Raw genomic sequence first — 25,272 nt, forward strand, 5'->3', positions numbered from 1 at the left:
AAAAAAATAAAAAAAAAAAAATAAAAAATAAAAAAAAAAAAAATAAAAAAAAATATAATGATAATAAAAAAAAAATTTAACGTAGGTACGTACTTATATGTAAGTCAATAGAAGATAAGATTTTATTGTTGTTACGGGTTCTCTCTATGACAATTGTTAAAAAAAAAATTAATTAATAACTCAAAACATAATAGGCTAATAGATTATGTCTCTAGTCATAAAATGAAACTACACACACACACACACACTTTTCCTTAACCGTGCAATGTCAAGTAGTTGAATTTTGAGCATTGATTCTTCGTATGCAATCCCCTTTTCTGTAAGCCATTCTTGAATTCTCCCTTTCCGCCATGCCGTCGTCGGTAATTGTTCTAGTCTGCGGCTATGATATGGCGCATTGTCCATAACAACCACAGACCCAGATTCCAATTTTGGTAAGATTCTCTTAAACCAGCGCTCAAATACTTCGGAAGTAATTTCTTTATGATAATCACCTGTTTTTTTCGACTCAAATTGAAGCAAACCATCATCAAAGAACCCTGTATCACTTCCTATATGGGTGATGATTAAACGCCGTCCCTTTCCTGAGGGAGCTTTTAATCCTGTAGACCAGCCTTCTATAAATGCTTCGCGTTTACTTTTGACATTTAAATCTTGCCAAACTTTTCCAACTGTATGACCTTCGTTAATCCAGGTTTCATCCAAATAATATATTTTGCATCCAGTGCTGCGAATTTTTCGTATTTCTTCTAAATATATTCTTCTCCATAGAATAATTTCATTTTTTTCTAATAGCATACTTTTTCTGTTGCGTTTTACATATCGAAAGTTCATTTCGCGCATAGTTCTGATTAAGACCCTATGAGATATCTTGGGTAAAGAGTCATCTTTTTTGAGCTCTTGAGAATGTTTTTTCAGTGTTGGAATTTCACTCCGAAAATAAAATGAATGAATTTTTCGACGTATAATATTCCTTGTCTCGTCATCGAAAACAATGCTTTTCCTACCTCTAGTTTTACCTTTTTCTTGCTTTTTATTTTCCGATGTATTTTTAAGTACACGATAAATACAGCTAACGGATACTTTTGTTAAACTGCTACAAATGTCGACCGCTTAGCTAACATTTAATGCCATTTTTCTGCCGACAATTCCTTCATAAACGTTTCGTATCATTACCTTCTCTTCGGACGTTAACATTTTCCGTCTCTTTTGCGGCTTTTCATTTTTGGAATCAACATCAGAATTTTGCTGTCTTCTCTTGGAACAACTCGGTTTTTCGTCCAACTCCAATAAAACTCAAACCAAATAATCACAGAATATAACTAAAAATTTACTATAAAACGACAAACTATAACACTCGTATTATCAATAACACATTTTATCAATAACACAAACTTATCGCATAAAATATATTCACAAAATGCAACACATGCCCTACCCTTAGAAACGCCTATGTAAATGAACTATTGTTGCTGGGCACTTGCTCGACAAAAACTAGTTTTACGGATTTCTGCGGGTCGGAATTCCGTCGCTAATTCCAAAGTTGCCAAACGATTGAAAAATATTGTTTTAAAATATCGATTTTTATTTTATAATTTTAAATATGTAACGAAACGAAACATATAAATAAAATTTATTTAATTACAATTTTGTACTTAATTTTTACTATTGAAAAAAGAATATTTTTTGGTATTTTTATGACGGTAATAATCGGTGCGTGGAAGAATACAGGTTTTGTGTGACCATAATTACTACTTGTGAACAAGAATTGACTACACTGTACGACAACTCCTGGTTAGTTTTTCTATAGAGAAGCACAAATAAATATACTACTTTATATATTCTGTAATTTCTTATGAGGAAACGCAAATTGCAATCGAGAAAACAGGCAGTTTTCGAGGGCCGCTGTGTACATTTAAATTTGAGGATATTCGGCGTTTAAACTATGAAATCACTCTTCTGAATTGAGGTTTTCTACTATAGTGTCTGTTATAAGCTTGGAAAAGGCAAGTGTCCATTTTTATTTATTAGTATTTTTTTTAATGCATTGACACTGAAAAATTTATTATATAAATGTACGTTCCGATGTATCGATTGCTACGTTTTATGATGTACAATATTTGTTCCATAAAGTAGTAAAATTTAAATTATAATAATTTATAAATCAATCTTAAAATTATAATTTTTTACTGTCTAATTTCAATATTTCGATTTTTAAATGTAGGGAATTCAATATCTTACTATAATACTTTAGATACACATATATTATACATGGATACACTTGTAACAGATACTAAAATAATAAGGAGGCATAACACCTAATTTCGCTTTTAACTATAAATGTATCGTATAACGTAACGTAGCAATCAGTAGTGAGTCATTACTCAGATAAAATATTTCGGTGACTTTATGGTAATTTGATTCTAGCCAACATATATATTACAATTATTTCATAATATAATATGTTCGGTCTTATTGTTTTAAAAAATACTTTGTCGCTTGTATATATAGCTTATACAAGCTATCATTATTTTCAACTTTAAATATTTTGTTTTTGTATCTTTCGTTGTCAGGCATATGAGTATTTTATTTTTAATTTAGAAGTAAATGTATATATAATATTCTTTTTTCTGTCACTTATTTTAAATATGGTTCACTTATATTCTTCTTGCTTATTTATTTTTATTCGTAATACTTATAACGTACGTAATAACGTACCCGTTGTTGCAAAAAGCAACAACGGGTACGAAAGGTATCAGGGGTGGTATTTGTCAATCTAAATGCCGCCTACGACATATTAAATTAGTGGACATTTCTCCAAAAAAACTGTATGACAAACTGTAAACATCGTTTTATCCGCGTATATCTACAGAACAGAAGATTTTTCGTATCATTCATTCAATGGTAATATGGAGAACGCAGACAAACGGTCTCGCTTGGGGTAGCGTAATGGCACTTGCACTGTATTACATTTACACAAATGATCAACAGATACCAGTAGATACTAGGATTTTCATGTAGACGATACATTGCACAACCAAAAACTTTTATTGCTGCAGTGGAAAAAAATCTAATAGATGCCTTAAATATAATAAAAATAAACTACGATTTAATTTTAAGCCAAACCCCGAAAATCTTAGGAGCGCTCCTTCAATTTTCCCAACACAGGCGCTTTCACAAAACTGAACATCCAATAGTGTGATGAAATCCTTGAACTCTGAATTTCCTATAAATACCTTGTAGATAGTTTATATCGCACGTTGTCAATCACAGAATCTTGTTTAAAACTAAAAGGCAAACTAAGGACCAGAAATAGTATGATCCGCAAGTTGTCAGCTAAAAATGGGGCGCACATCCTTTCACCATTAAAACGTAAATGCTTGCACTCTTCTTCTTGCTTTACTGTATTTTTCCTTTTATTCCGATATACTCTGTACGAGTACTAGAAACCAATTCGTTAAGGATTTTTGCTTAGTTGAAGAGATATGTTGTGGAATGCAATTTTTAGATTCCCCATATCTCTAATAACATCTTTATCAACGTCTGTTTTTCCTTGCAATTCTTAGAAGGCACAGATTAAAGCAAAATACTGAATTTGGTTTCAAAAATGAGTTTACGTTTTTTAACCAAGTTTCACATCTTGGCGTCTATGTATGTGTCCGATCTACCTTAAGCGATTTATTTTCCTAAACAATATATTTATAAGAGCTTTCTTTATTTAGTATGTGTTCTTATTCTATACGGATTTGTAGCAATATGATAATGAGGTTAAAAAAGTTTTCTTATTATTTTTCTTTCAAATATTTGGAGTTCTTCCTTATTTGTTTTAGTCATTGTCCATGATTCGCATTCATGTATTAAAATAGGTCTGAAGTGAATTATGCTTTGTATTTCTTTAGTGACATTATTATTAACCGTGATTATTAATCTAAGATATTTAAAGTGTTCCATACTCTCGAAATTATAGTTGTTGACTTTAATATTTTATCTAGATGTATTGAATTGCTTTCTTCTGTTGTTTCGCTTGTATTTTGTTGATTTTAAGTGAAACATTTTTCGTGCTCTCTTCACGAAGATGTCGTTTGCGGACGGGAGAGAGTTTCTTATAAGATCAATATCATTAGCAGATGCTAGGACTGCTTTGTACCTTGAGCCATTAATGGATTGCATTTTAAATAGACGTTATTTCTATTTTAGTAAGCTGTTCATTAAATTTTTGAATATTTGAATCGAGAATCTGTTTTATTCAACTGTTTTATAACACAGAGTTTCTTGGCGCCTATCTTCATCTCTGTTTTTTTTTTGTTTAGCGTATCATTCTTCTTCTTCCTATGCCGTCCCCATTAGCGGAGGTTGGCGACCACATTTCTAAAAGTATCTCTGTCTTTTGCAACGTGGAATAATTCGTCTACAGTCATGTTTATCCAGTCACGAATATTTCGCGGCCATGACTTCCTCTTTCTACCTATTCCCTTTTTGCCATCGACTCTACCCTGCATGATGGCCTGCAGAAGACTTTATATTCCTTAGTATGTGTCCCAGGTATGCAGTCCTGTGTACTTTTATTGTTCTCAACAATTTTTTGTCTCGACCCATCCTTCTTAGCATTTCCTCATTGGTGACCCTGGCAGTCCATGGAATTCTCAACATTCTCCGGTATATCCAAAATTCAAAGGCTTGAAGCTTCTTAACTATTTGCGCTTTTACCGTCCATATTTCTACTCCGTACAATAGTTGAGACCAGACGTAACATTCAACAAACCTCAGTCTCAATTGCTTGAATTTTAAGAACGCTGCACTTGCCATTTCTATTCGTACCCTGATTTCTTAGTCTGAATCTAATTCTTTGTTGATGTAAGCTCCCAGATATTTATATTTTTACTCCCGTATCATTATTAAAAGGATTTTGCTGAATGTCGATCTAGGGAATCCGGTGGTATGTACATGATGTTTCCATAACCAACGTTCGAAAATTTGTCTTACTGTAAAGTCATGACGATTTTACTAGGAAATATAATGCTGTTTAATAATAATAAAGTTCAAGCAACAATTCCTATATGCAATAACTTGGTACCGATATCTCTGCTCCGCGATACCAGGTAGCAGTCCCGAAAACATTAAAACTGCTACACTCATGCTTCCAATTATCCAACGATTAGCCAGTCCAGGCCTATACGTCTTATTATGGTATTGATATTGCTGCTGTCCCTCATAAGTAAATATAATATGCAAGAAAGGTTTTGGCAATTTAATAGGATTTTGTATGTTAGAATATTATTTCTCCGAGAAAGTCAAAAATATCTATTTGCTATCCGGATTTAATCCATAGATTAAATATTGGAATGCTATATAAACGGTCTGATAGTAAGTAATGAGAAAACCAAATAAATTTTCTTTAACATACAAGAGAGAGGACGTAGAGTAGGGCATAACGTAACAATAAACCCATATAATTTTGAAAGATTGCAGCGTTTTAGGTATCGAAGATAACGCTGTCACATTCAGGTAGCTAACTGATGTAAATATAACCCACATAACACTTTTAAATCCAGAAGTCTAATACAAATCCCAAAAATCAGGATGCTGATCGCTGAAAATCACATAATAAATGTGAAAGTGCTATCTCTGCCGGCAAAGAAGCAAAGAAAAACTTAAAATGAGAGAGGACAAAACCAGTCAGCTGAAGGAACCTTTTAACGATGTTGAGCTTGGATCCACTATTTACGTATATAATAAAGAATAGTACGTCACTGACTGAAGATCTGAGCACAAAGCTTATTATAAAATTTGGACCAAAAATACAACAGTTACTGATATCCAATGTCTGCAGACAAACAAAGCAAAGACAAAGTTGTTGCCTTGCTTAAACCTGACAAAAACTGCAACGACCACAAAAGCTATCGGTCAATATATTTATTTTGTCAGCTTTACAAAATACTTCTCAAGAGGTAAAACAGAAGAAAAACTCAAATTAAAAGACAAAAGTTGCTATAGACAGGGAAGATCATGTACGTCACAAATACTAAATCTTGCCCAACACAGCAAAGATGGGTACGAAAGATATCAGGTATGAGGAGTGGTATTTGTCAATCTAAGCAGCAATTTGCAGCTTAAGACACCTTAAATAAGAGGACATTTTTTCAAAATCTATATGATATCTCCTTAGGTAATAAACTTACTTGTTTTACTAGCGTATGCCTACACAACAGAAGATTTTTGGTATTTCTCAATGATAAGAATAGCAGATGGAGAACGCAGAAGAACGGTCTCCTTTGGGGTAGCGTAATGGCATCTACACTGTATAACATGTACACAAACCATCAACCCATACCAGTAAATATTTTACTTTTATTATGTATACGACTTTTATTATTGCACACGACACATCTATTATTGCACAACGAAAAACTTTTGTTGCTGAAGTGGAGAAAAATCTAAGTCATGCCTTAAACACAATAAAAATAGACTATAAATCATTTTTAAGCCAAACCCCGGAAAAACTCAGGTGTGCTACTTTAATGTCCCCAACACAGACGTTTTCACAAATCTGAGCAACCAATAGTGTCATGAAATCCTTATACTCTGGACTTGCTATAAATACTTTGAAGATAGTTTGTATTACACTTAGTCATTCACAGAACTTTGTTTAAAACTAAAAGGCACATTGAGGATCAGAAGTAATATTCTCCGCAAACTTGTCAGCTAAAAATGAGAAGCACATCCTTCCACCCTTAAAACGTAAACGCTTGCATTCTATGCTTCTGCTGCCGAATATAACTTGCCAGTATGAATGACACCAACACATACTTAACACGTAGATTTAGCTATAAATTAGTCATCCAAATTCAGCGGATATTAAGACTCACATCCATACATAAGCTCTACAATATCGTAGCTACCAAGACACCTAATATCCGAAAATAAGTAGCTAAAGAACGAAAGAAACAAAATCTAGATTCACAACATGTACTCCACGAATACAAGCCCATTTTATGACTAAAATCGAGAAAAAACTGGCCAGATCAACACATGTGAAAGATATACCAAAAAAAATAAGCTAATCCTCGCCATCTGAACCCTCGGGAGCACTCTTGCCTGCAAACACCGGTTAACTTGTGTGAATGTGGGGTGATAAAAGATTCTTCACACCTTCTTAGTTGACTTTGCCATTTAAATTGCTCTTTTCTGAAGGGACAAGGTTTAATTATTTAAACTGAACATGTAAAGTACAGTCGGTAAGCTATTGCTTATAAAGATCATTGCAAATTTGACACTAACTCCACTTATATTGATTACATATTACCCCTAAATTACCTTACCATTCAGAAGTATGTAATATTGGTAAAGTGATATATTCTGGCTAGATAAATTAAGCATTCTTCCATTTTTTGCGGACTACTATCCATTTTTACACAAAAATATCTATTTTAGCACTTAAATATTTATTTTAAGATAACCTATCCAGAATTATATGTATTATACAAACAAAACCAAAAATAAAATAATAAAGAAGCTACAAGATATCGTAAAACAATAGATGGATGAAATAAAACAAGTTCATATTAATCGGATTCTTAAATAAAACGTATAAAGACATACCTACTAACGTTAACAAAATGCATTAGGAAATTTCCGCATAAGAAAAAAACATTCAACTTGGTATCGAAATCCTTTTGTATCTATAAAGCTATTTTTAGAAAAGCACGTAACTACCAAAAACAGGTATTTGGTAGTATACATGTTTATTACATACTGTAATGCGTATGAATGATAACAAAAATAAGGACTAAGGAGTCCGTATGAACCGTTTAGAATATACGCTAAAAGTATACGGCTTAATCGCATAGTTGCCAAACTATCAGAGCTTACTTAAACCGATATACTTATGGTTCCAATATACAGTGAAAAAGATCTGAACGACCCCTATAATATATACACGTGAACTAAGCGATATACATTTATGATACAGGGGTACTTATGGACTCTACAAAATTTTTAAAAATTATGAAACTATACATGTTAACGAATCGACAGAGCCAATATTATGGAATGGTCAAGTGAGCTCCGTATATCGGTGTCCACTTCACCACGGAGCTCACTTGAACCTTAATTTTAACATGGGCGGAGTTTACTTTATGCCGTAGATATATATATATATACATGTATATATATACATATATATATATATATATATATATATATATATATATATATATATATATATATATATATATATATATAGAAATGGAAAAGGATAATGCGAGTGAATAATAAAAGTAAAATATATATATATATATATATATATATATATATATATATATGTAAATATTAGTAGCTTTCAGCAAAAGCTTGCTATTACTCTGATGAAATGAAAGTCATTTATTATAGCATTGGAGCACAAATTTGCCAAACTTTTCATGTCTGAATCTAAATCAATAGAACGATATAACTGTTATGTCAATATCTTAACCTCGGCAGCCGTTCGAGCTGATTCCGATTCAAACCGAAAAGTTCAACTAATGTCTCCAAAATCTTCCCACTTTCAGTGGTTCGAGAGGTTCAGAGAGGTTCCATCTGCTTTGGTTGCTAAGAACAAGAATTAAATAAATTGTTTTCTGTCCTCTGACTCCTGTCGAAATGTGCAAATATTAGTAACTTTCACCAAAAGCTTTTTCAAAATTCCTTTGTAAAAAGTATATTAATATAAAATCACAGAACGTTTTCGGAATAACTATTCCATCATCAGTGATATCTTGATTTACATGTTTGAAGCCACTAAATACATGGGCAAAAACTCTTTAAATGTGGTTAAATTAACTTTAAATTACATCTTTGACGTTAATAAACTAGGAGGTTTAAGTTATAAACGGAATTAGCTACATGGTAACGTCACTGGGGTTGCTAGCCATTAAACGAAGTGAGGACTTGTTGATAGCAACTCAGTTTATTTAATTGTTTAGTTCTTCGCCACCAAAGCAGGTGGTACCTCTGTGCTCGAACCACTTTAAGTTGGAAGATTTTGGAGATAATAGTTGGACCTTTCGGTTTGAATCGGAGTCATCTCGACCGGCTGACGAGGGAGAGATACCGAAATAACAGTTATATCGTCCTATTGATTCCGATTCAGACGTAAAAAGTTTAACTAATTTGTGCTCCAATGCCCTGATATATGGCTTCTATTTCATCAGAACAATAACTAATATTTGCACATTTCGACAGGTCAAACGAAAGAAAATAATTTATTTAATTGTTTAGTTCTTCGCCAGGCACCGCTGTGCTCGAACCACTGAAAGTAGGAAAATTTTGGAGACATTAGTTGGACATTTCGGTATCAGCTCGAACAGCTGACGAGGTAGAGATACCGAAATAACACTTATAACAGTTATATCGTTCCATTGATTCCGATTCAGCCGTGAAAAGTTTGACTAATTTGTATAATATATGGCTTTCATTTCACAGACATACATATACACACACACACACATATATATATATATATATATATATATATATATATATATATATATATATATATATATATATATATATAATGTGCACTGGTAAGTGAATGGGATATTTTCGGTCAATTTGGAGATAAAAAAGAAAAGAGTTGTGCTACTTTATCTATTTATTGAAGACGTTTCTCCCACTGTTCAATGGGCATCATCAGTTCATCTAAAAGAGTGTTATTAGCCATACATCTAATATGAAAAACAATTAAGTAAATGATCTTACCTTTAAAAGATCTGTAGCATTAAGATGTTATTATTGTGAAGAAACATCAAAAATTAATCTACTAAATAAATCAGCAAAACCATAGAAACACAGAACGCCGGAAGATTCCCAATTTAAGTAATTTTAAATTATTTTTTTTTTAATTTAACAAAAGTTAAATTAAAAAAAAAATTAATATAATTGTTGATGTTTCTTCACAATAATAACATCTTAATGGTACAGATCTTTTAAAGGTAAGATCATTTACTTAATTGTTTTTCATATTAGATGTATGGCTGATAACACTCTTTTAGATGAACTGATGATGCCCATTGAACAGTGGGAGAAACGTCTTCAATAAATAGTTAAAGTAGCACAACTCTTCTCTTTTTTATCTCCAAATTGACCGAAAATATCCCATTCACTTACGAGTGCACATTTTTTTATATTAAATTAAACGGTCATATTCCTTAACGATATATATATATATATATATATATATATATATATATATATATATATATATATATATATATATATATATATATATGAGCAATTCCAATACTTTTCACCCACTTTTGTGGGAGGGGTCTTCGGATTTGCTCCAAATTATAGTATGTTATTATACCTTATGGAATAAGACCACAGTTCAAATTTCAGCCCTCTAGGTACACTAGGGCCCGAGAAATCCCTTCTCAAAGGCCCAAAAAAGGCCCTTTTTAGCCTATATTCAAAAAGCTATATCTCGATGTCCTATAAACCGATTTTCATTTAGAATAGCTCATTTTTTTTGTTATGACGTCAGCTATTTACAAAACAATTTTCAAAATCCTAGATCCCAAGATCCATTGTCGGGGACTAAATTAGTGCGGACGAAATTTAAAGATTTTGGTTATTTTAAAAAAATCATAAATAGTGAATGAGTAATTAGAAATACTTTTGATAAATCTTATTTGAAAGGTTTTTTTATTACCTTTAAAATGAGACTTGGTAAATTAAAATTTATCAAGTAGATTCAGAGTTAGAGCTATTTGAAATTGATCATTTTCGTGAAAATCGCGTTTTTTCGAATTTTCAAGCTAGCAGCAAAAAAATCTTTGAACTTTTAGAGTAACGAAACTTGGTGTGATGATAGTTCTTCATATGTACAACAACTTGTAACTCTTTATTTTTTGTGTTTTAGCCATTATTGACCTTATCTAACTGCTTCAAAAATTGGAAAAATCGAGTATTATGCATCTAAAGTAAGCCAAAGTACTCGGCAGTTTTGGCATTCTTGAATCAATTTCATAATACTAACCCCTTTTTCTCAATATAGATAATAAAAGAACTTACCAAGAGCTTTAACTTAAGTGACGGTAGAATTCTCTGGGTGCTCGAAAACAAAAGTTTGAATTGTTAAAACGTTTTTTTATAATTCAGGGTATTAAATCTGTGAAAAGTCGTTTTTGCCTATTAGTAAGTTTATGTAAAATTTTGAACAACTTTGATTTTGTAGCATATAGAAAACTTCTTTAGTCACTTTTCAAATATATTAGCAATTGAAACAGTTTTTTAACCACAAAAAAAAATGTACCGCCGAGCGGCCAAGAGTGTAAGGATTAATGCTAATACGAATTCGTGCACGCATGTGTGCACAAATATTTTTTCTCTAATCAATTTTGGAATTCTAATAAATATAATAAGCTTACAATAGAGTTTTACCGTATTATTTTACAAAAATCGCTGAAAAAAATAATAAATTATAGTATGTATATGAATTGAACCTGGCAGTAATAGTTACAAATTTGACACTGCCTAAAATACTGAATTGCCAATAGGGAATGATTTTAATTATCAACGAAAATTTTTAAATTGAAAAAATATCACTATCTATTAGGATAATGTAAACATGCCGAGTGAAACAGTAGATGCAGTATGCTTTAGTATATACAGTTTTAGTATATAGCATTAGTATATGCTTTAGTTCACATTGGAAAACTTTTTATCAAAGTTTTTTATCAGTAATGTTTATTCTCAAAACGAACAGTAAAACGAAAATTTTTAAACTTAATTAGAATATAAGAATATTTATATCGTATATACTTATATATATATATATATATATATATATATATATATATATATATATATAAATATATAAATATTCTTATATTCTAATTAAGTTTAAAAATTTTCGTTTTACTGTTGGTTTTGAGAATAAACATTTCTGATAAAAAACTTTGATAAAAAGTTTTCCAATGTGAACTAAAGCATATACTTATGCTATATACTAAAGCTGTATATACTAAAGCATAATGCATCTACTGTTCCACTCGGCATGTTTACATTATCCTAATAGATAGTGATATTTTTTCAATTTAAAAATTTTCGTTGATAATTAAAATCATTCCCTATTGGCGATTCAGTATTTTAGGCAGTGTCAAATTTGTAACTATTACTGCCAGGTTCAATTCATATACATACTATAATTTATTATTTTTTTCAGCGATTTTTGTAAAATAATATGGTAAAACTCTATTGTAAGCTTATTATATTTATTAGAATTCCAAAAATTATTAGAGAAAAAATATTTGTGCACACATGCGTGCACGAATTCGTACTAGCATTAATTCTTACACTCTTGGCCGCTCGGCGGTACATTTTTTTTGTGGTTAAAAAACTGTTTCAATTGCTAATAGATTTGAAAAGTGACTAAAGAAGTTTTCTATATACTACAAAATCAAAGTTGTTCAAAATTTTACATAAACTTAATAATAGGCAAAAACCACTTTTCACAGATTTAATACCCTGAATTATAAAAAAACGTTTTAACAATTCAAACTTTTGTTTTCGAGCACCCAGAGAATTCTACCTTCACTTAAGTTAAAGCTCTTGGTAAGTTCTTTTATTATCTATATTGAGAAAACGGGGTTAGTATTATGAAATTGATTCAAGAATGCCAAAACTGCCGAGTACTTTGGCTTACTTTAGATGCATAATACTCGATTTTTCCAATTTTTGAAGCAGTTAGATAAGGTCAATAATGGCTAAAACACAAAAAATAAAGAGTTACAGGTTGTTGTACATATGAAGAACTATCATCACACCAAGTTTCGTTACTCTAAAAGTTCAAAGATTTTTTTGCTGCTAGCTTGAAAATTCGAAAAAACGCGATTTTCACGAAAATGATCAATTTCAAATAGCTCTAACTCTGAATCTACTCTATAAATTTTAATTTACTAAGTCTCATTTTAAAGGTAATAAAAAAAACCTTTCAAATAAGATTTATCAAAAGTATTTCTAATTACTCATTCACTATTTATGATTTTTTTAAAATAACCAAAATCTTTAAATTTCGTCAGCACTAATTTAGTCCCCGACAATGGATCTTGGGATCTAGGATTTTGAAAATTGTTTTGTAAATAGCTGACGTTATAACAAAAAAAATGAGCTATTCTAAATTAAAATCGGTTTATAGGACATCGAGATATAGCTTTTTGAATATAGGCTAAAAAGGGCCTTTTTTGGGCCTTTGAGAAGGGATTTCTCGGGCCCTAGTGTACCTAGAGGGCTGAAATTTGAACTGTAGTCTTATTTCATAAGGTATAATAACATACTACAATTTGGAGCAAATCCAAAGACCCCTCCCACAAAAGTGGGTGAAAAGTATTGGAATTGCTCATATATATATATATATATATATATATATATATATATATATATATATATATATATATATATATATATATATATATAAATATATAAATATATATATATATATATATATATATATATATATATATATATATATGATGTTGCTGATGTTGATGCTGATGAGGAGCTATATTCTGTGGTTTTCCGGGATATAATTTTGGTTTTGAGAAAAACCATTGTTTTGATGACGTTTCGGCAAGGTCGCACTTGCTATTGTCAATTCAGGTAGTAACGCTTCTGCTGGTGCTCGAAGTAAACTGACCCTCCCGCTCGAAGTGGCTACTTGAATAGTAGATCTTGGCGCGCTTCTCTATCGATCGGTTCTTGGCAGCGCTTCTTGTGATTGGTCCTGTACGTGTATAGTTATCTTGGGTCCTACTCGTCGGTCTTGTTGCCCGACCTGATTTCGCCAAAAAAAAAATTTTCCTCAAAACCAAAATAGATATATAGTTTTAATTATTTATTTTTTTGCAGTTGTAGCAGAATATGCGATAGCGCTTTCTCAGAAGCACATGACAAAGTCAATCTACACTTCACCTATTAAAGCACTTTCTAATCAGAAATACAGAGACTTTAAAGAAAAGTTTAATGATGTTGGACTTATTACTGGAGATTTTCAAATTAACCAAAAAGCATCTTGCCTTATTATGACAACTGAAATTTTACGATCTATGCTCTACTGTGGAAGTGATATTACTAGGGATTTGGAATATGTTATTTTTGATGAGGTACTGTATCTTATTTGCTTTTAAAATTAGTTAAAGCTTCTTAAAACGCTTACTTAATTTTATGCTCCTCATAGAGGTAACTTAATTAAGAGTAAAAAAGATAGTTCATTTTGGATGAAATTCGAATACGGAGTTCCCTCATGAAAATGGTAAATTGTATAGCGAATGAACTGTTTGTCGTAAACCGTATTCATTTTACAAATTCCCAATCGTCAATAGAACCACGTGTAAGCCAAACAGGGTCGTACTGATGTACGACCTATGTATCATATGATTTTTAAAAATATTTACTTTTGAAACTGTTAGTGTAAGAATTTCTTAAAATTTAATCATTATATCACAATTAAACTAAACTCTTAAAAATAACACGACCAGTAAATAACTTAACAATAACTATAACATAAATATACATAAATATATAACACAATATATTAACTTAAAAATCAACACGATACAATTTGAATTTAAAATCCTGGCAAGTTTGGATCTGTAACATGAGAATCTGTCTGACTTAAGGTAATAAATTATATTTAATAGCCTCTTGATAAATGAGACGGCGAATATCAACACGTGCTCATGTTTACTGATGGGAATTTGGTAAAGGAATGTACTTTAGTCTCTTAAGTCTGTCACTGTTGCTTTCGTTTAGCACAGTAGATGAAAATTCTTGTTAATTATTTGTATATGTGTTTATTAACATAATCGCTTGTTGAATTATCCTTTCTATTGTGCTCACATATACTCCAGTAGCTTTGCTCATACTTTGTTTAATATTGATATTCAGGAAACCGTGTTTGTATACATATATTTAAATACTGCAGACTATCCTTTATGGATTCCGTGTTAATTTGATCTGTTTACTCGTACTACACTTAACCGTCTACATTCTATAAAATAGATTCTAATACGCGTATTCGCACCTTTCATTATGATACTGGAAAACATAATGAGACTAAATTACAAAATCGTTTCAAATATAGTGGTTAGAAATTCTCGAAAATAGTTCTTATCAGTTCTTTGTATGTCCCCAATGACTATATAATTACGGATTTAAAGATAAAACAATCTTTGTAAATGCCAATTTCATTTATTGTTTAAGTGAGTAATAAGTACAATATGTATTTTGCGATTTAAAATATAAAATATTCTCAAATTGTTTAATATTGCAGCGCCATTGCATAGTTTTTGAAGTTATACTTCTATACGCACGGTCGCCGTTGGAAATTTGCATGAGAGTGAATCTGTGAAACCATTACATATGTAAGATAATGAGTAAGAGAGAGGCAGAAGATATATTTTCTCTCTCTTCCTCTCTCGAGAATAAAAATGTTCCTTTTGTATATATATTTAATATTATATATATTATTGTATATATATATATATATATATATATATATATAATAATATATATAATATAATATGTATTAATATTATTATTTATGTGATATGTTTTGTATTATTTAAAATTAAACGTTTATAACAAAATTATTTTAGGCTTTTGTATTTCAAAATAATCACAGTTTTACCGAGAACTGTCAATTTTGAAATCCGTTAGTGTCATGTCTAATTGGCAAATCCTTTACGTGTTTGGTTCATACGCTGGTGGCTGTGAGTTTGAATCCCAATTATGAATTTCCTTTTTTATTTTTAAAATATTTAAAAACCTCACGTTAATCTTATTAAATCTATGTAATATACGCAAAAAACATGAATTTTAAAATAAAATGAAAATTTACAACATAATCCGAGTTGTTGGTTTTTTATTTTTGTCTTCGTAAAGTAAGTTATGTATATTGGCAGTTTTAAATACTTATGAATATTACATATTTTAATTTATATTGTATTATTATATTGAATTATGTTGCAGTGTATTAATTGTATTGTAATTTTTATATTAATGACTGCAGAGTATGTCTAAAATTTTTTTTTGCATTCAACTCCTTTTATACATATATAAAAATAACAATATATATTTTCATTAAAATATTGATACAATCCTTCATTTACTATACTCCTATTACAGGTCAAATGTTTATATACAGCAAACGATGCACCATATACCTATATAACTAATTCTTTTTCTCTTTCTGCTCTCCGTTACCTATAGCATTACATATGTAATGATTGTGCAGATTGACTCCTATATAAATTTTTAACGACGAACGCGTGTATAGAAGTATAACTTCTACCGGAAGTCCCACTGGACTGCCACACCCGTTTTTTCAATTATCTACGCAGTGTTAACATTTTTTTTTGTAAATCAAATTTATTTAAAAGCTTTCGTTTACATCCATAATTTATTTAACTAATCTTAGAGAGTACATTTATTATTTTTTCAAAATTTGCTATTAACCTTTAATAAAGCATTAATAATCTCGAAGCTTACATGGAAAGTTTTATTATGGTAACTATAAAGCCCTTAAATTTTTTTTGAAAAGTATAAAAATGTAATATCATTAAACAGTTTCTGGGAAAGAAAAAGTCTCTACTCACAATCCTTTATGTTTATTAAATCTTAAATGATGTGTTTCTGTGACTGGTTTTTACAGTTTACAATTTGTACTCCATCATCAGGCCATGAAACTAAGAAAGGAATATAGTATAGGGGACGTATAACCCATTGCTTTTTTAGTTACTTGAGCCATCATAAAATCCCTCAAGGACCATTTATTATTTTTGTTTATAAAACGGACACCCACAAGATGAAATTAAAATAATTAAAATATACACTTGTTGTGAGCCAGATACCTCTTATTACAGCCCAAACAATCTTTGTAAATGACAATTTCATTTATTGTTTAAGTGAGTAATAAGTACAATATGTATTTTGCGATTTAAAGTATAAAATATTTTCTATTGTCTACGCAGTGTTCACATTTTTTTTGTAAATCAAATTTATTTAAAAGCTTTCATTTGAGACTTAAGTAAAATTTCATCCATAATTTATTTAACTAATCGTAGAGAGATTAACATTATTATTTTTTCAAAATTTGCTATTAACTTTTAAAAAAGCACTAATAATCTCGAAGCTTACATGAGAAGTTTTCTTATGGTATCTATATAGCCCTCAAAATTTGTTTGAGAAGTATAAAAATGTAAGATCAATAAACAGTTTCTGATTGGTATGGAAAGAAAAAGTCTCTATTCACAATCCTTTATGTTTATCAAATCTTAAATGACGTGTTTCTGTGACCGGTTTTCACAGTTTACAATTTATACTCCATCATCAGGCCTATGAAACTAAGAAAGGATTATAGTATAGGGGACATATCAACCCATTGCTTTTTTAGTTACTTGAACCATCATAAAATCCCTCAAGGACCATTTATTATTTTTCTTTATAAAACGGACACCCACAAGATGAAATTAAAATAATTAAAATATACACTGTATTGTTGTGAGCCAGATACCCCTATTTACGGCACTGTGCTAGAAATCGAGAATTCTGTCTATCGCCGAAATATTCCGCGAACTCAGATAAAATACTATAAACTCATTCCATCGACGCAGAGATGAACTTCGAGAATTTTCGGAGTTTCTGATTCGACCGTGACTTAGTCAGCTGTTCGAGATGGTCCTTTTTGTTTTGAGTTAAATAAGTTTAGTTAAACCACGTCGTGCTTCACTTAATTTTTGAACACACAGAACAACATAACAATATTTTAAAAAATTGGTGTTCTTGGTGTATTGGCAAAAATCTTAGATAATTGGTCCTTGAGGGATGTTATGACGGCTTAACTAACTAAAACAGCAATAGCTTGATATGCCCCCATACTTAATCCTTTCTTAATTTCATAGGTCTGATGATGGAGTACAAATTGTAAACTCCGAAACCGGTCGCAGAAATGCAACATCATTTGAGATTTAATAAACATAAATAATTGTGAGTAGAGAGTTGAATTCACTTGAGTGGTGAATAAAATTATGATAACGAACTTTCAGTAATGGACATTATACGGAAAGAAGAAGAAGAGTAGAAACTTTTCTTTTCACATCATTTTCACATATTGATATAATATTTATAAAGGTTTATTGATAGAGTATTTATAAAGATTGATTAAGTTTTTATAATGGCTTATTCGTTGATATAATGATGTTTAAAACGACTTTTATATTCTAATATATACCAGGGGTCTTTTCCAATGCTACTCTTTACACACTCTTCGTATTTGCCCTGGTCAGATGTCTCCTGTACGACTCTGTTAGTACCGCCGTATCCAAGTCCGGCAGGGCTTAGAGGTCAATCAGAAAGAACACAACAGAATGAAGGGTCCTCTTCTCAAGTTTGTTTACCTAAGCATCTCACGCATCTCTTTGGATCTACACTCATTTCTCACCACCAACATAATAAGGTTATCTGCAAATGCGAGGGCAAAAAGCAGCAGGATCGCCCATTTCTGATCAACCTCCATCCTGCACGACTTCCGGGAGATTCAAGGAAGCACCGAAATGTCTCGCCATACTGAAATGATCCAAGATATGTGACCTTTTATACATAACTGAAAGCAATGCTGCCAAGAGCTTTAAATAATCAAAATATCATACGATTGATAGGTCTGTGGGCTCTAGGTTGTTCCAAAATGAGGAGTTTAAGAAAAAGGATAAGGCTAAGGTTAAGAAAAAAAAAGAAAAAGGAAAAAGAAAATTGGCCGCCTACCAATATTGTAGCATGTTACATAGATTAATAGAAATTCTTATGGCAAAAAAAAACAACTTCGAGATTTCGAGATAGAATTGAATATCATTAAATAAATAGCAGTAGACAATGGGTACAACGAACAATGAATACAATTTTAAATCAGAAACTACTACTACGGTACATAACAAAGCCGTGAAATTAGTATTTCCACCACCAGAGAAAGAGTACCTTCTGCTTGATTACATATACAGGCAAGATATTAAGAAAAATATCCAAACACATAAAAAAGAAAGGAATAACGCCAGCGTTTAGCACAAACAACAATTTGGCAATTATATTAAGAACAACAAGAGCCAAAAGAAAAAGCACAAAATAAAGGCCTTAAGCTATCTATATTAGAATCTTTGGAAATTAACAAATTAAAAAAATATAGACATAATTTTGAATGACCAACTTACGACAAACAGTTCTCCCCTCCTCAACTTATTCAGTTAAAGACTATAAAGTGTAAAAGTGCATACCAAAAATAGATCACCATAATAAATTTTATGGAAGTATTGAAAACAAAAGTTTTCAGTGTTTTATTGTTAGATAAAATGAATTTCCATCAAGTAACGATCGAATCCATCACTTAGTTAAGAAAAAGAGCTATTTATTATTTATACATTCGAATTTTTATTTATTAAATGTAATTTAATGTTTAGGTGCATTACATAAACGACAGAGAACGAGGACACGTATGGGAACAAGTTCTTATAATGCTTCCAGCACAAGTGTGTGTGGTTTTGCTTAGTGCTACAGTACCGAATACAATCGAATTTGCGGATTGGTTAGGAAGAACCCATCAAAGAAAAGTTTATGTAGTGTCGACACATCAAAGACCAGTACCGTTAAAGCACTTTCTTTATACGGGTAAAGGTGGGAGTACACGTGACAATAGGTTTATGATTTTAAACGCTGATAAGTGGATTTTAAACGGGTAAGCAAAAGTTTCCTTATTTAATTAGTTTTTGTAATAACGTAAAATAACAGTTTACGCTGAAATTTATTATTATAATGCATACCTAGAACATGCCTAAATAAATATTTAAAATTATAGATTTCTAAAACCAACTTCGTTATCTCAAGTATTTTTAATATTATATATATATATATATATATATATATATATATATATATATATATATATATCTACGGCATAAAGTGGACTCCGCCCATGTTAAAATTCAGGTTCAAGTGAGCTCCGTGGTCAAGTGGCCACCGATATACGGAGCTCACTTGACCATTCCATAATATTGGCTCTGTCGATTCGTCAACATGTATAGTTTCACAATTTTTAAAAATTTTGTGGAGCCCCTAAGTACCCCTGTATCATGAATGTATATCGCTTAGTTCACGTGTATATATTATAGGGGTCGTTCAGATCTTGTTCCGTGTATATTGGAACCATACGTATATCGGTTTAAGTAAGCTCTGATAGTTTGGCAACTATGGGATTAAGCCGTTTATTTCCAGCGTATATTCTAAACGGTTCATATAGACTCCTTACTTTTGTTATCATTCATACGCATTACAGTATGTAACAGATATGTGTACTACCAAATACCTGTTTTTGGTAGGTACGTGCTTTTCTAAAAATAGATTTATAGATACAAAAGGATTTCATTACCAAGTTGGATGTGTTTTTTCATATGCGAAAATTTCCTAATGTATTTTGTTAACGTGAGTATGTCTTTATACGTTTTATTTAAGAATCCGGTTAATAAGAACTTCTTTTATTTCATCCATTGTTTCATGATATCTTATATACAGCTTTTTTATTATTTTAATTCTTCTATTTTATTATTTTATTTTTTTCTGGATTCTATTTCTTATTATTCTATTTTTTAATTCTGGATAGAAGGTTATCTCAAAATAAATATTTAAGTGCTAAAATAGATATTTTTTTGTTAAAATGGGTAGTAGTGCACAAAAAAGGGAAGAATGATTAATTTTTCTAACATGAATTATACCACTTCACCAATATTACATATTTCTGAATGTTTTATCTCGTATTTAGGAGTAATATGTAATCAATATAAGTGGAGTTAGTGTCAAATTTTCAATGATCTTTATAAGTAATAGCTTACTGACTGTACTTTACATGTTCAGTTCACATAAATAAACCTTGTCCCTTCAAAAAGAGCGATTTGAACGGTAAAGTTAACTAAGAAAGCGCGATAAGTCTTGTACCACCCCACATGCACACAAGTTAACCGGTGTTTGCAGGCAAGAGTCCTCCTGGCAGATTTAAGGAAGATAACTACCATAAGGAAGTTCCGTTCGAGGGATCAGATGGAGAGGAGCAGCTTATTTTTGTTTGTATATCTTGCAGATGTGTTGATATAGCTAGTTTTTCCTTGATTCTAGTCATAAAATGAGCTGGTATTCGTGGAGTGGATGTCACGAATCTGGACTTTGTTTTTTTTTGCTCTCTAGCTACTTATCTTCGGATATTAGGTGGATTGATAGCTACGATATTGTAGAGCTTATGTATGGATGTGAGTCTTAATATTCCCTGAATTTGGCTGACTAATTTATAACTAAATATTTTATAAGTTATTTAAATAACTATTTATAAGCGGCATTTAGATTAACAAATACCACTCCTCATACCTGATATTTTTCGTACTTCTCTTCGCTGTGTTGGGCAAGATTTAGTATTTGTGACATATATGATCTAACCTGTCATATATAGCCACTTTTGTCTTTTAATTTGAGTTTTTCTTCTATTATCGGTTTATATTAAGGATCATGTACAGAAGTATTCTGTATAGCTGACAAAATAAATAGATATATTGGCCGATAGCTTTTGTGGTCGTTGGAGTTTTTGCCAGGTTTAAGCAAGGCAACAACTTTGTCTTTGCTTTGCTTGTCTAAAGACTTTGAATATTAGCCATTGTTGTATTTTTAGTTCCAATTTTATAGTTAGTTTTGTGCTCAGATCCTCAGCCAGGAGCCGTAATATTGTTCATTATATACGTGGATAGCGGATCCAAGCTCAACATCGTTGAAAGGTTCTCTCAGCTGACTGGTTTTGTTTTCTCTCATAAGTTTTTCTTTGCTTCTTTGCCTGCATTTAATATGTAATTTTCAGCGATTAGCTTAATACCAAATACCATAGGATTGGCCATCTACGTGCTTCCTGCATTTTGTTAAGCGCATATGTAAAGTGGAGTGTCTTTATCTCTAGATATACTCTATATATTTATACACATAATTAGAATAGTTGGTCCTAAAAAGGACCGATTTGACAAAAAAACATATTGAACGGGTGATTTAAGAATTAACGATTACTTAATTATTCATTACCCAGGGTACGCCCGATTGCGGTGGTCTTATTAGTACTTCAATTTTCGTGAACGCTTCTACTTTAAACTTCATAAAAAATGACTAATCTTTCACTTTTCTGTTACTGTTATTTTAAGACGATATTTCGAGTCAGATTTGTATAGTAATAACTATAGTCAATATATAGTCTCTATAAGTAAATGCGTTTGTGGTATCGGTTACAACTCATATATATTGATAATGAGGAAATAAACAGGTTAAAATAGGTGTAAAAAATTTTACCTACATATATTGGCACCATTGTTCAGGAGATGGGTTTATCCCAGAGATCAAAGGTTACATACTTTTACAGGCGTATTCTAGGTTCTATTTATATATTTTTATTACTAAAAAAGTGTATTTATAATAAAGGCCTTAAGCTATCTGTAGATTCCATGAATATTAGAATCTATGGAAATTAGCAAATTAAAAAATACAGACATAATTCTGAATGACCAACTTGAGACAAACAGTTATCCCCTCCTCAACTTACAAAATATGACGTGTAAACGCATACCTGTTTAATTGTTAGATAAAATGAATTTAAATCAAGTAACGGTCGAATCTATCACTTACTAAAAGAGTACGAAAAGACCTGCTTATGCTTTAGAGTATGGGTACTTTAGTACAAAGTACCCTTTGCTTTTGCCAATTGCTTTGTCACTTTCTCAGCGATGGGTCTCCCTTTTGCTCATCAATAATGTTTCCGCTCGATATAGTTATTCTAAGATATTCAGATTTCACTATATGCTCTACATTTGGCTTTATCTCCTATTAATTTACAACTACGGCGAAATCTTTATAATATATCTGATGCATTGATATTAAAGTGGAGTAGAATACTTGGTAGATAATATTTATTTGTTTTGAGTATACTTATTTTACGACTTAGTACATAAAAAAATAAATACTTGTGTGCTCAGTGCTTTCTAAGTCTGTAAAACATAAACATGCTTCCATATTAGATTATACATTTATTAAGAATGTCCACTCTCTGAATTGAAGTTTTTATCTTAAAATATGACTGTGTCCCACAATCTTTCACAAAAGTTATTCTTTTCTGAAATTTTCTGAATAAGGTTCAATAGGTTTTTATATTTTGTTTTAAGTTTTAATCTTTAAATCGGAGTTCATTTTTTGAAAAACTATAAACATGTGACAACAAATTGCTATATGAACGGCGTTATGCATCACTAGACCCAGCCCCAATTTCTTAAATTGTGGATTATGGCGTTTTCTGGTGGAAAAGAGGAACAACAGGATAACATCAGATGTAGACCAAACAAAAGAAATTAGGACACGCATTGAAATAGCACGTGCATTATTTTTTAAACTTTAAAAGTTTCTTTGTTTTCGGGATATAAAGTTAGAGCCTGAGAATGCTTCGATGTTACGTGTTCTCTACTTTTCTTTATGGCTTGGAAGCGTGAACACTAAAACAAGTCCATCTGAATAAGTTGGCCGCCTTTGAATTTTGGTGTTACAGAAGAATCCTACGAATATCATGGATTCAAAGAATGTCAAACGTGGAAGTAACTAGAATGATAGGAAATGGGGCGGAAATATTATTAACTATCAAAAGACGAAAACTTGAGTACTTAGGACATGTGATGAGAGGGCAAAAATACGCATTATTACAACTTATTATGCAAGGCAAAATCCGAGGAAAGCGAAATGTGGGAAGACGAAGAATATTCTGGCTTAAAAACTTAAGGGAATGGTTTGAATGCAGTAGTGCAGAACTTTATAGAGCGGCAGTCAACAGAGTCCGTATAGCCATGATGATTTCCAACCTTCGATAGAAGATGGAACTTAAAGAAGAAGATAGAAAAAGGCATAAACTATCTACGTAATAAATCCCATTAACCTGTTAGTAACGGATAACCAGATATATTTAAAAAGAACCTTTCTTTTTATTTTGGATTTTGAATTTTGCATAACTAGAGCAAGCGACTAATTTTTGTGTATTAGTTTTGGACCAAGCGCCTGTTGCGAGCGTTTTAATGATTGTAAATCGAATATTTGGCAACATATGTACATAAACGTGGTTAACAATGGTGACGTTGGCAACTTGTTGAGGCGTTTAGGTTAAGAAGTAGTGGCAGTTATTGCTTAAATTTTTCTATAATAGTCACATTACAGAAGAGCTAACACAGAAAAAGAATACTTAACAAAAGACATAACATTAAGTAAAATGTATGAATTGTATATTGAAGAAGCAGACAATGATCTTGTTAAATTTTCGTTTTACAAAAAAATGTTTTTAACACGATTTAATCTTCAAAGAAAAAAGTTGAAAAATGTGCACTTAGAAGAAAGAAAGCTAGACATGAAGATAAGCAACGATCAACCAAAAGTGGAAACCTTTTGTTTTGATTTAAAGAAAAACTCTTCCCCTTTCGAGAATTCTAATAAATATTGTATATTATAAGCGTCAATTATGTATTTTCAACCTTGGTATCCATAGCGCCAAGGATAAAAAAGTCATTGTTATATTTGGATAGAAGGTGAAGCTGGTCGGGGAGCCCAGGACGTAGGCATTTGTCTTAAGAAACACATTGAAGAAAATGTTACTTCTGCAAAACATGTAATTTTGTGGTCAGACTCTTGTGGCGGCCAAAACCGCAGCATTAAAATAGTTTTGATTCTGAAAATGATTTTGGAAACTCATCCTACCATTGAAAAAATTACATTACGCTATTTCTTTCCTAGTCATAGCTTTTACCCAATGGTAGTGATTTTGGAGATTTTGAAAATGCCCTAAAATTTCAACAACGTTTATATACCGTTGATGATTACCTAAACGTGATGAAGAATTCCGTAAAAAGAACCCACTAGTAGTTCACAGAATGAAAAAAGAAGAATTCATCAAGCTAAGAAGAAATACAAGCGAATCAACAGAAGAGACCAATTTAATAGATCTTGATAAAATATTAAAGTTAACAACTACAATTTCGTAAATATGGAACACTTTAAATATCTTAGATAAATAATCACGGTTAATAATAATGCCACTAAAGAAATACAGATCATAATTTAAACTTTTTACCTATTTTAATACATAGATGCTAATCATGGACAATGACTAAAACGGATAAGGAAGAACTACGAATATTTGAAAGGAAA

General features: G+C 31.1%; 1 protein-coding gene across 3 annotated transcripts in view; it reads left to right on the forward strand.

Moving 5' to 3' along the window:
• The window catches only part of tst (superkiller complex helicase subunit twister), a 626,755-nt gene that overhangs the window by 279,320 nt on the left and 322,163 nt on the right, over positions 1-25,272 (forward strand). For all 3 annotated transcript variants that reach the window (XM_072532052.1, XM_072532051.1, XM_072532053.1), the window contains 2 exons: positions 13,885-14,138; positions 19,482-19,756. In XM_072532052.1, coding sequence (XP_072388153.1) covers positions 13,885-14,138; positions 19,482-19,756 — 529 coding nt within the window. The remainder of the gene's footprint in view (positions 1-13,884; positions 14,139-19,481; positions 19,757-25,272) is intronic.

Source organism: Diabrotica undecimpunctata, chromosome 5 (genome assembly GCF_040954645.1).
Source record: "Diabrotica undecimpunctata isolate CICGRU chromosome 5, icDiaUnde3, whole genome shotgun sequence".
NCBI lineage: Eukaryota > Metazoa > Arthropoda > Insecta > Coleoptera > Chrysomelidae > Diabrotica > Diabrotica undecimpunctata.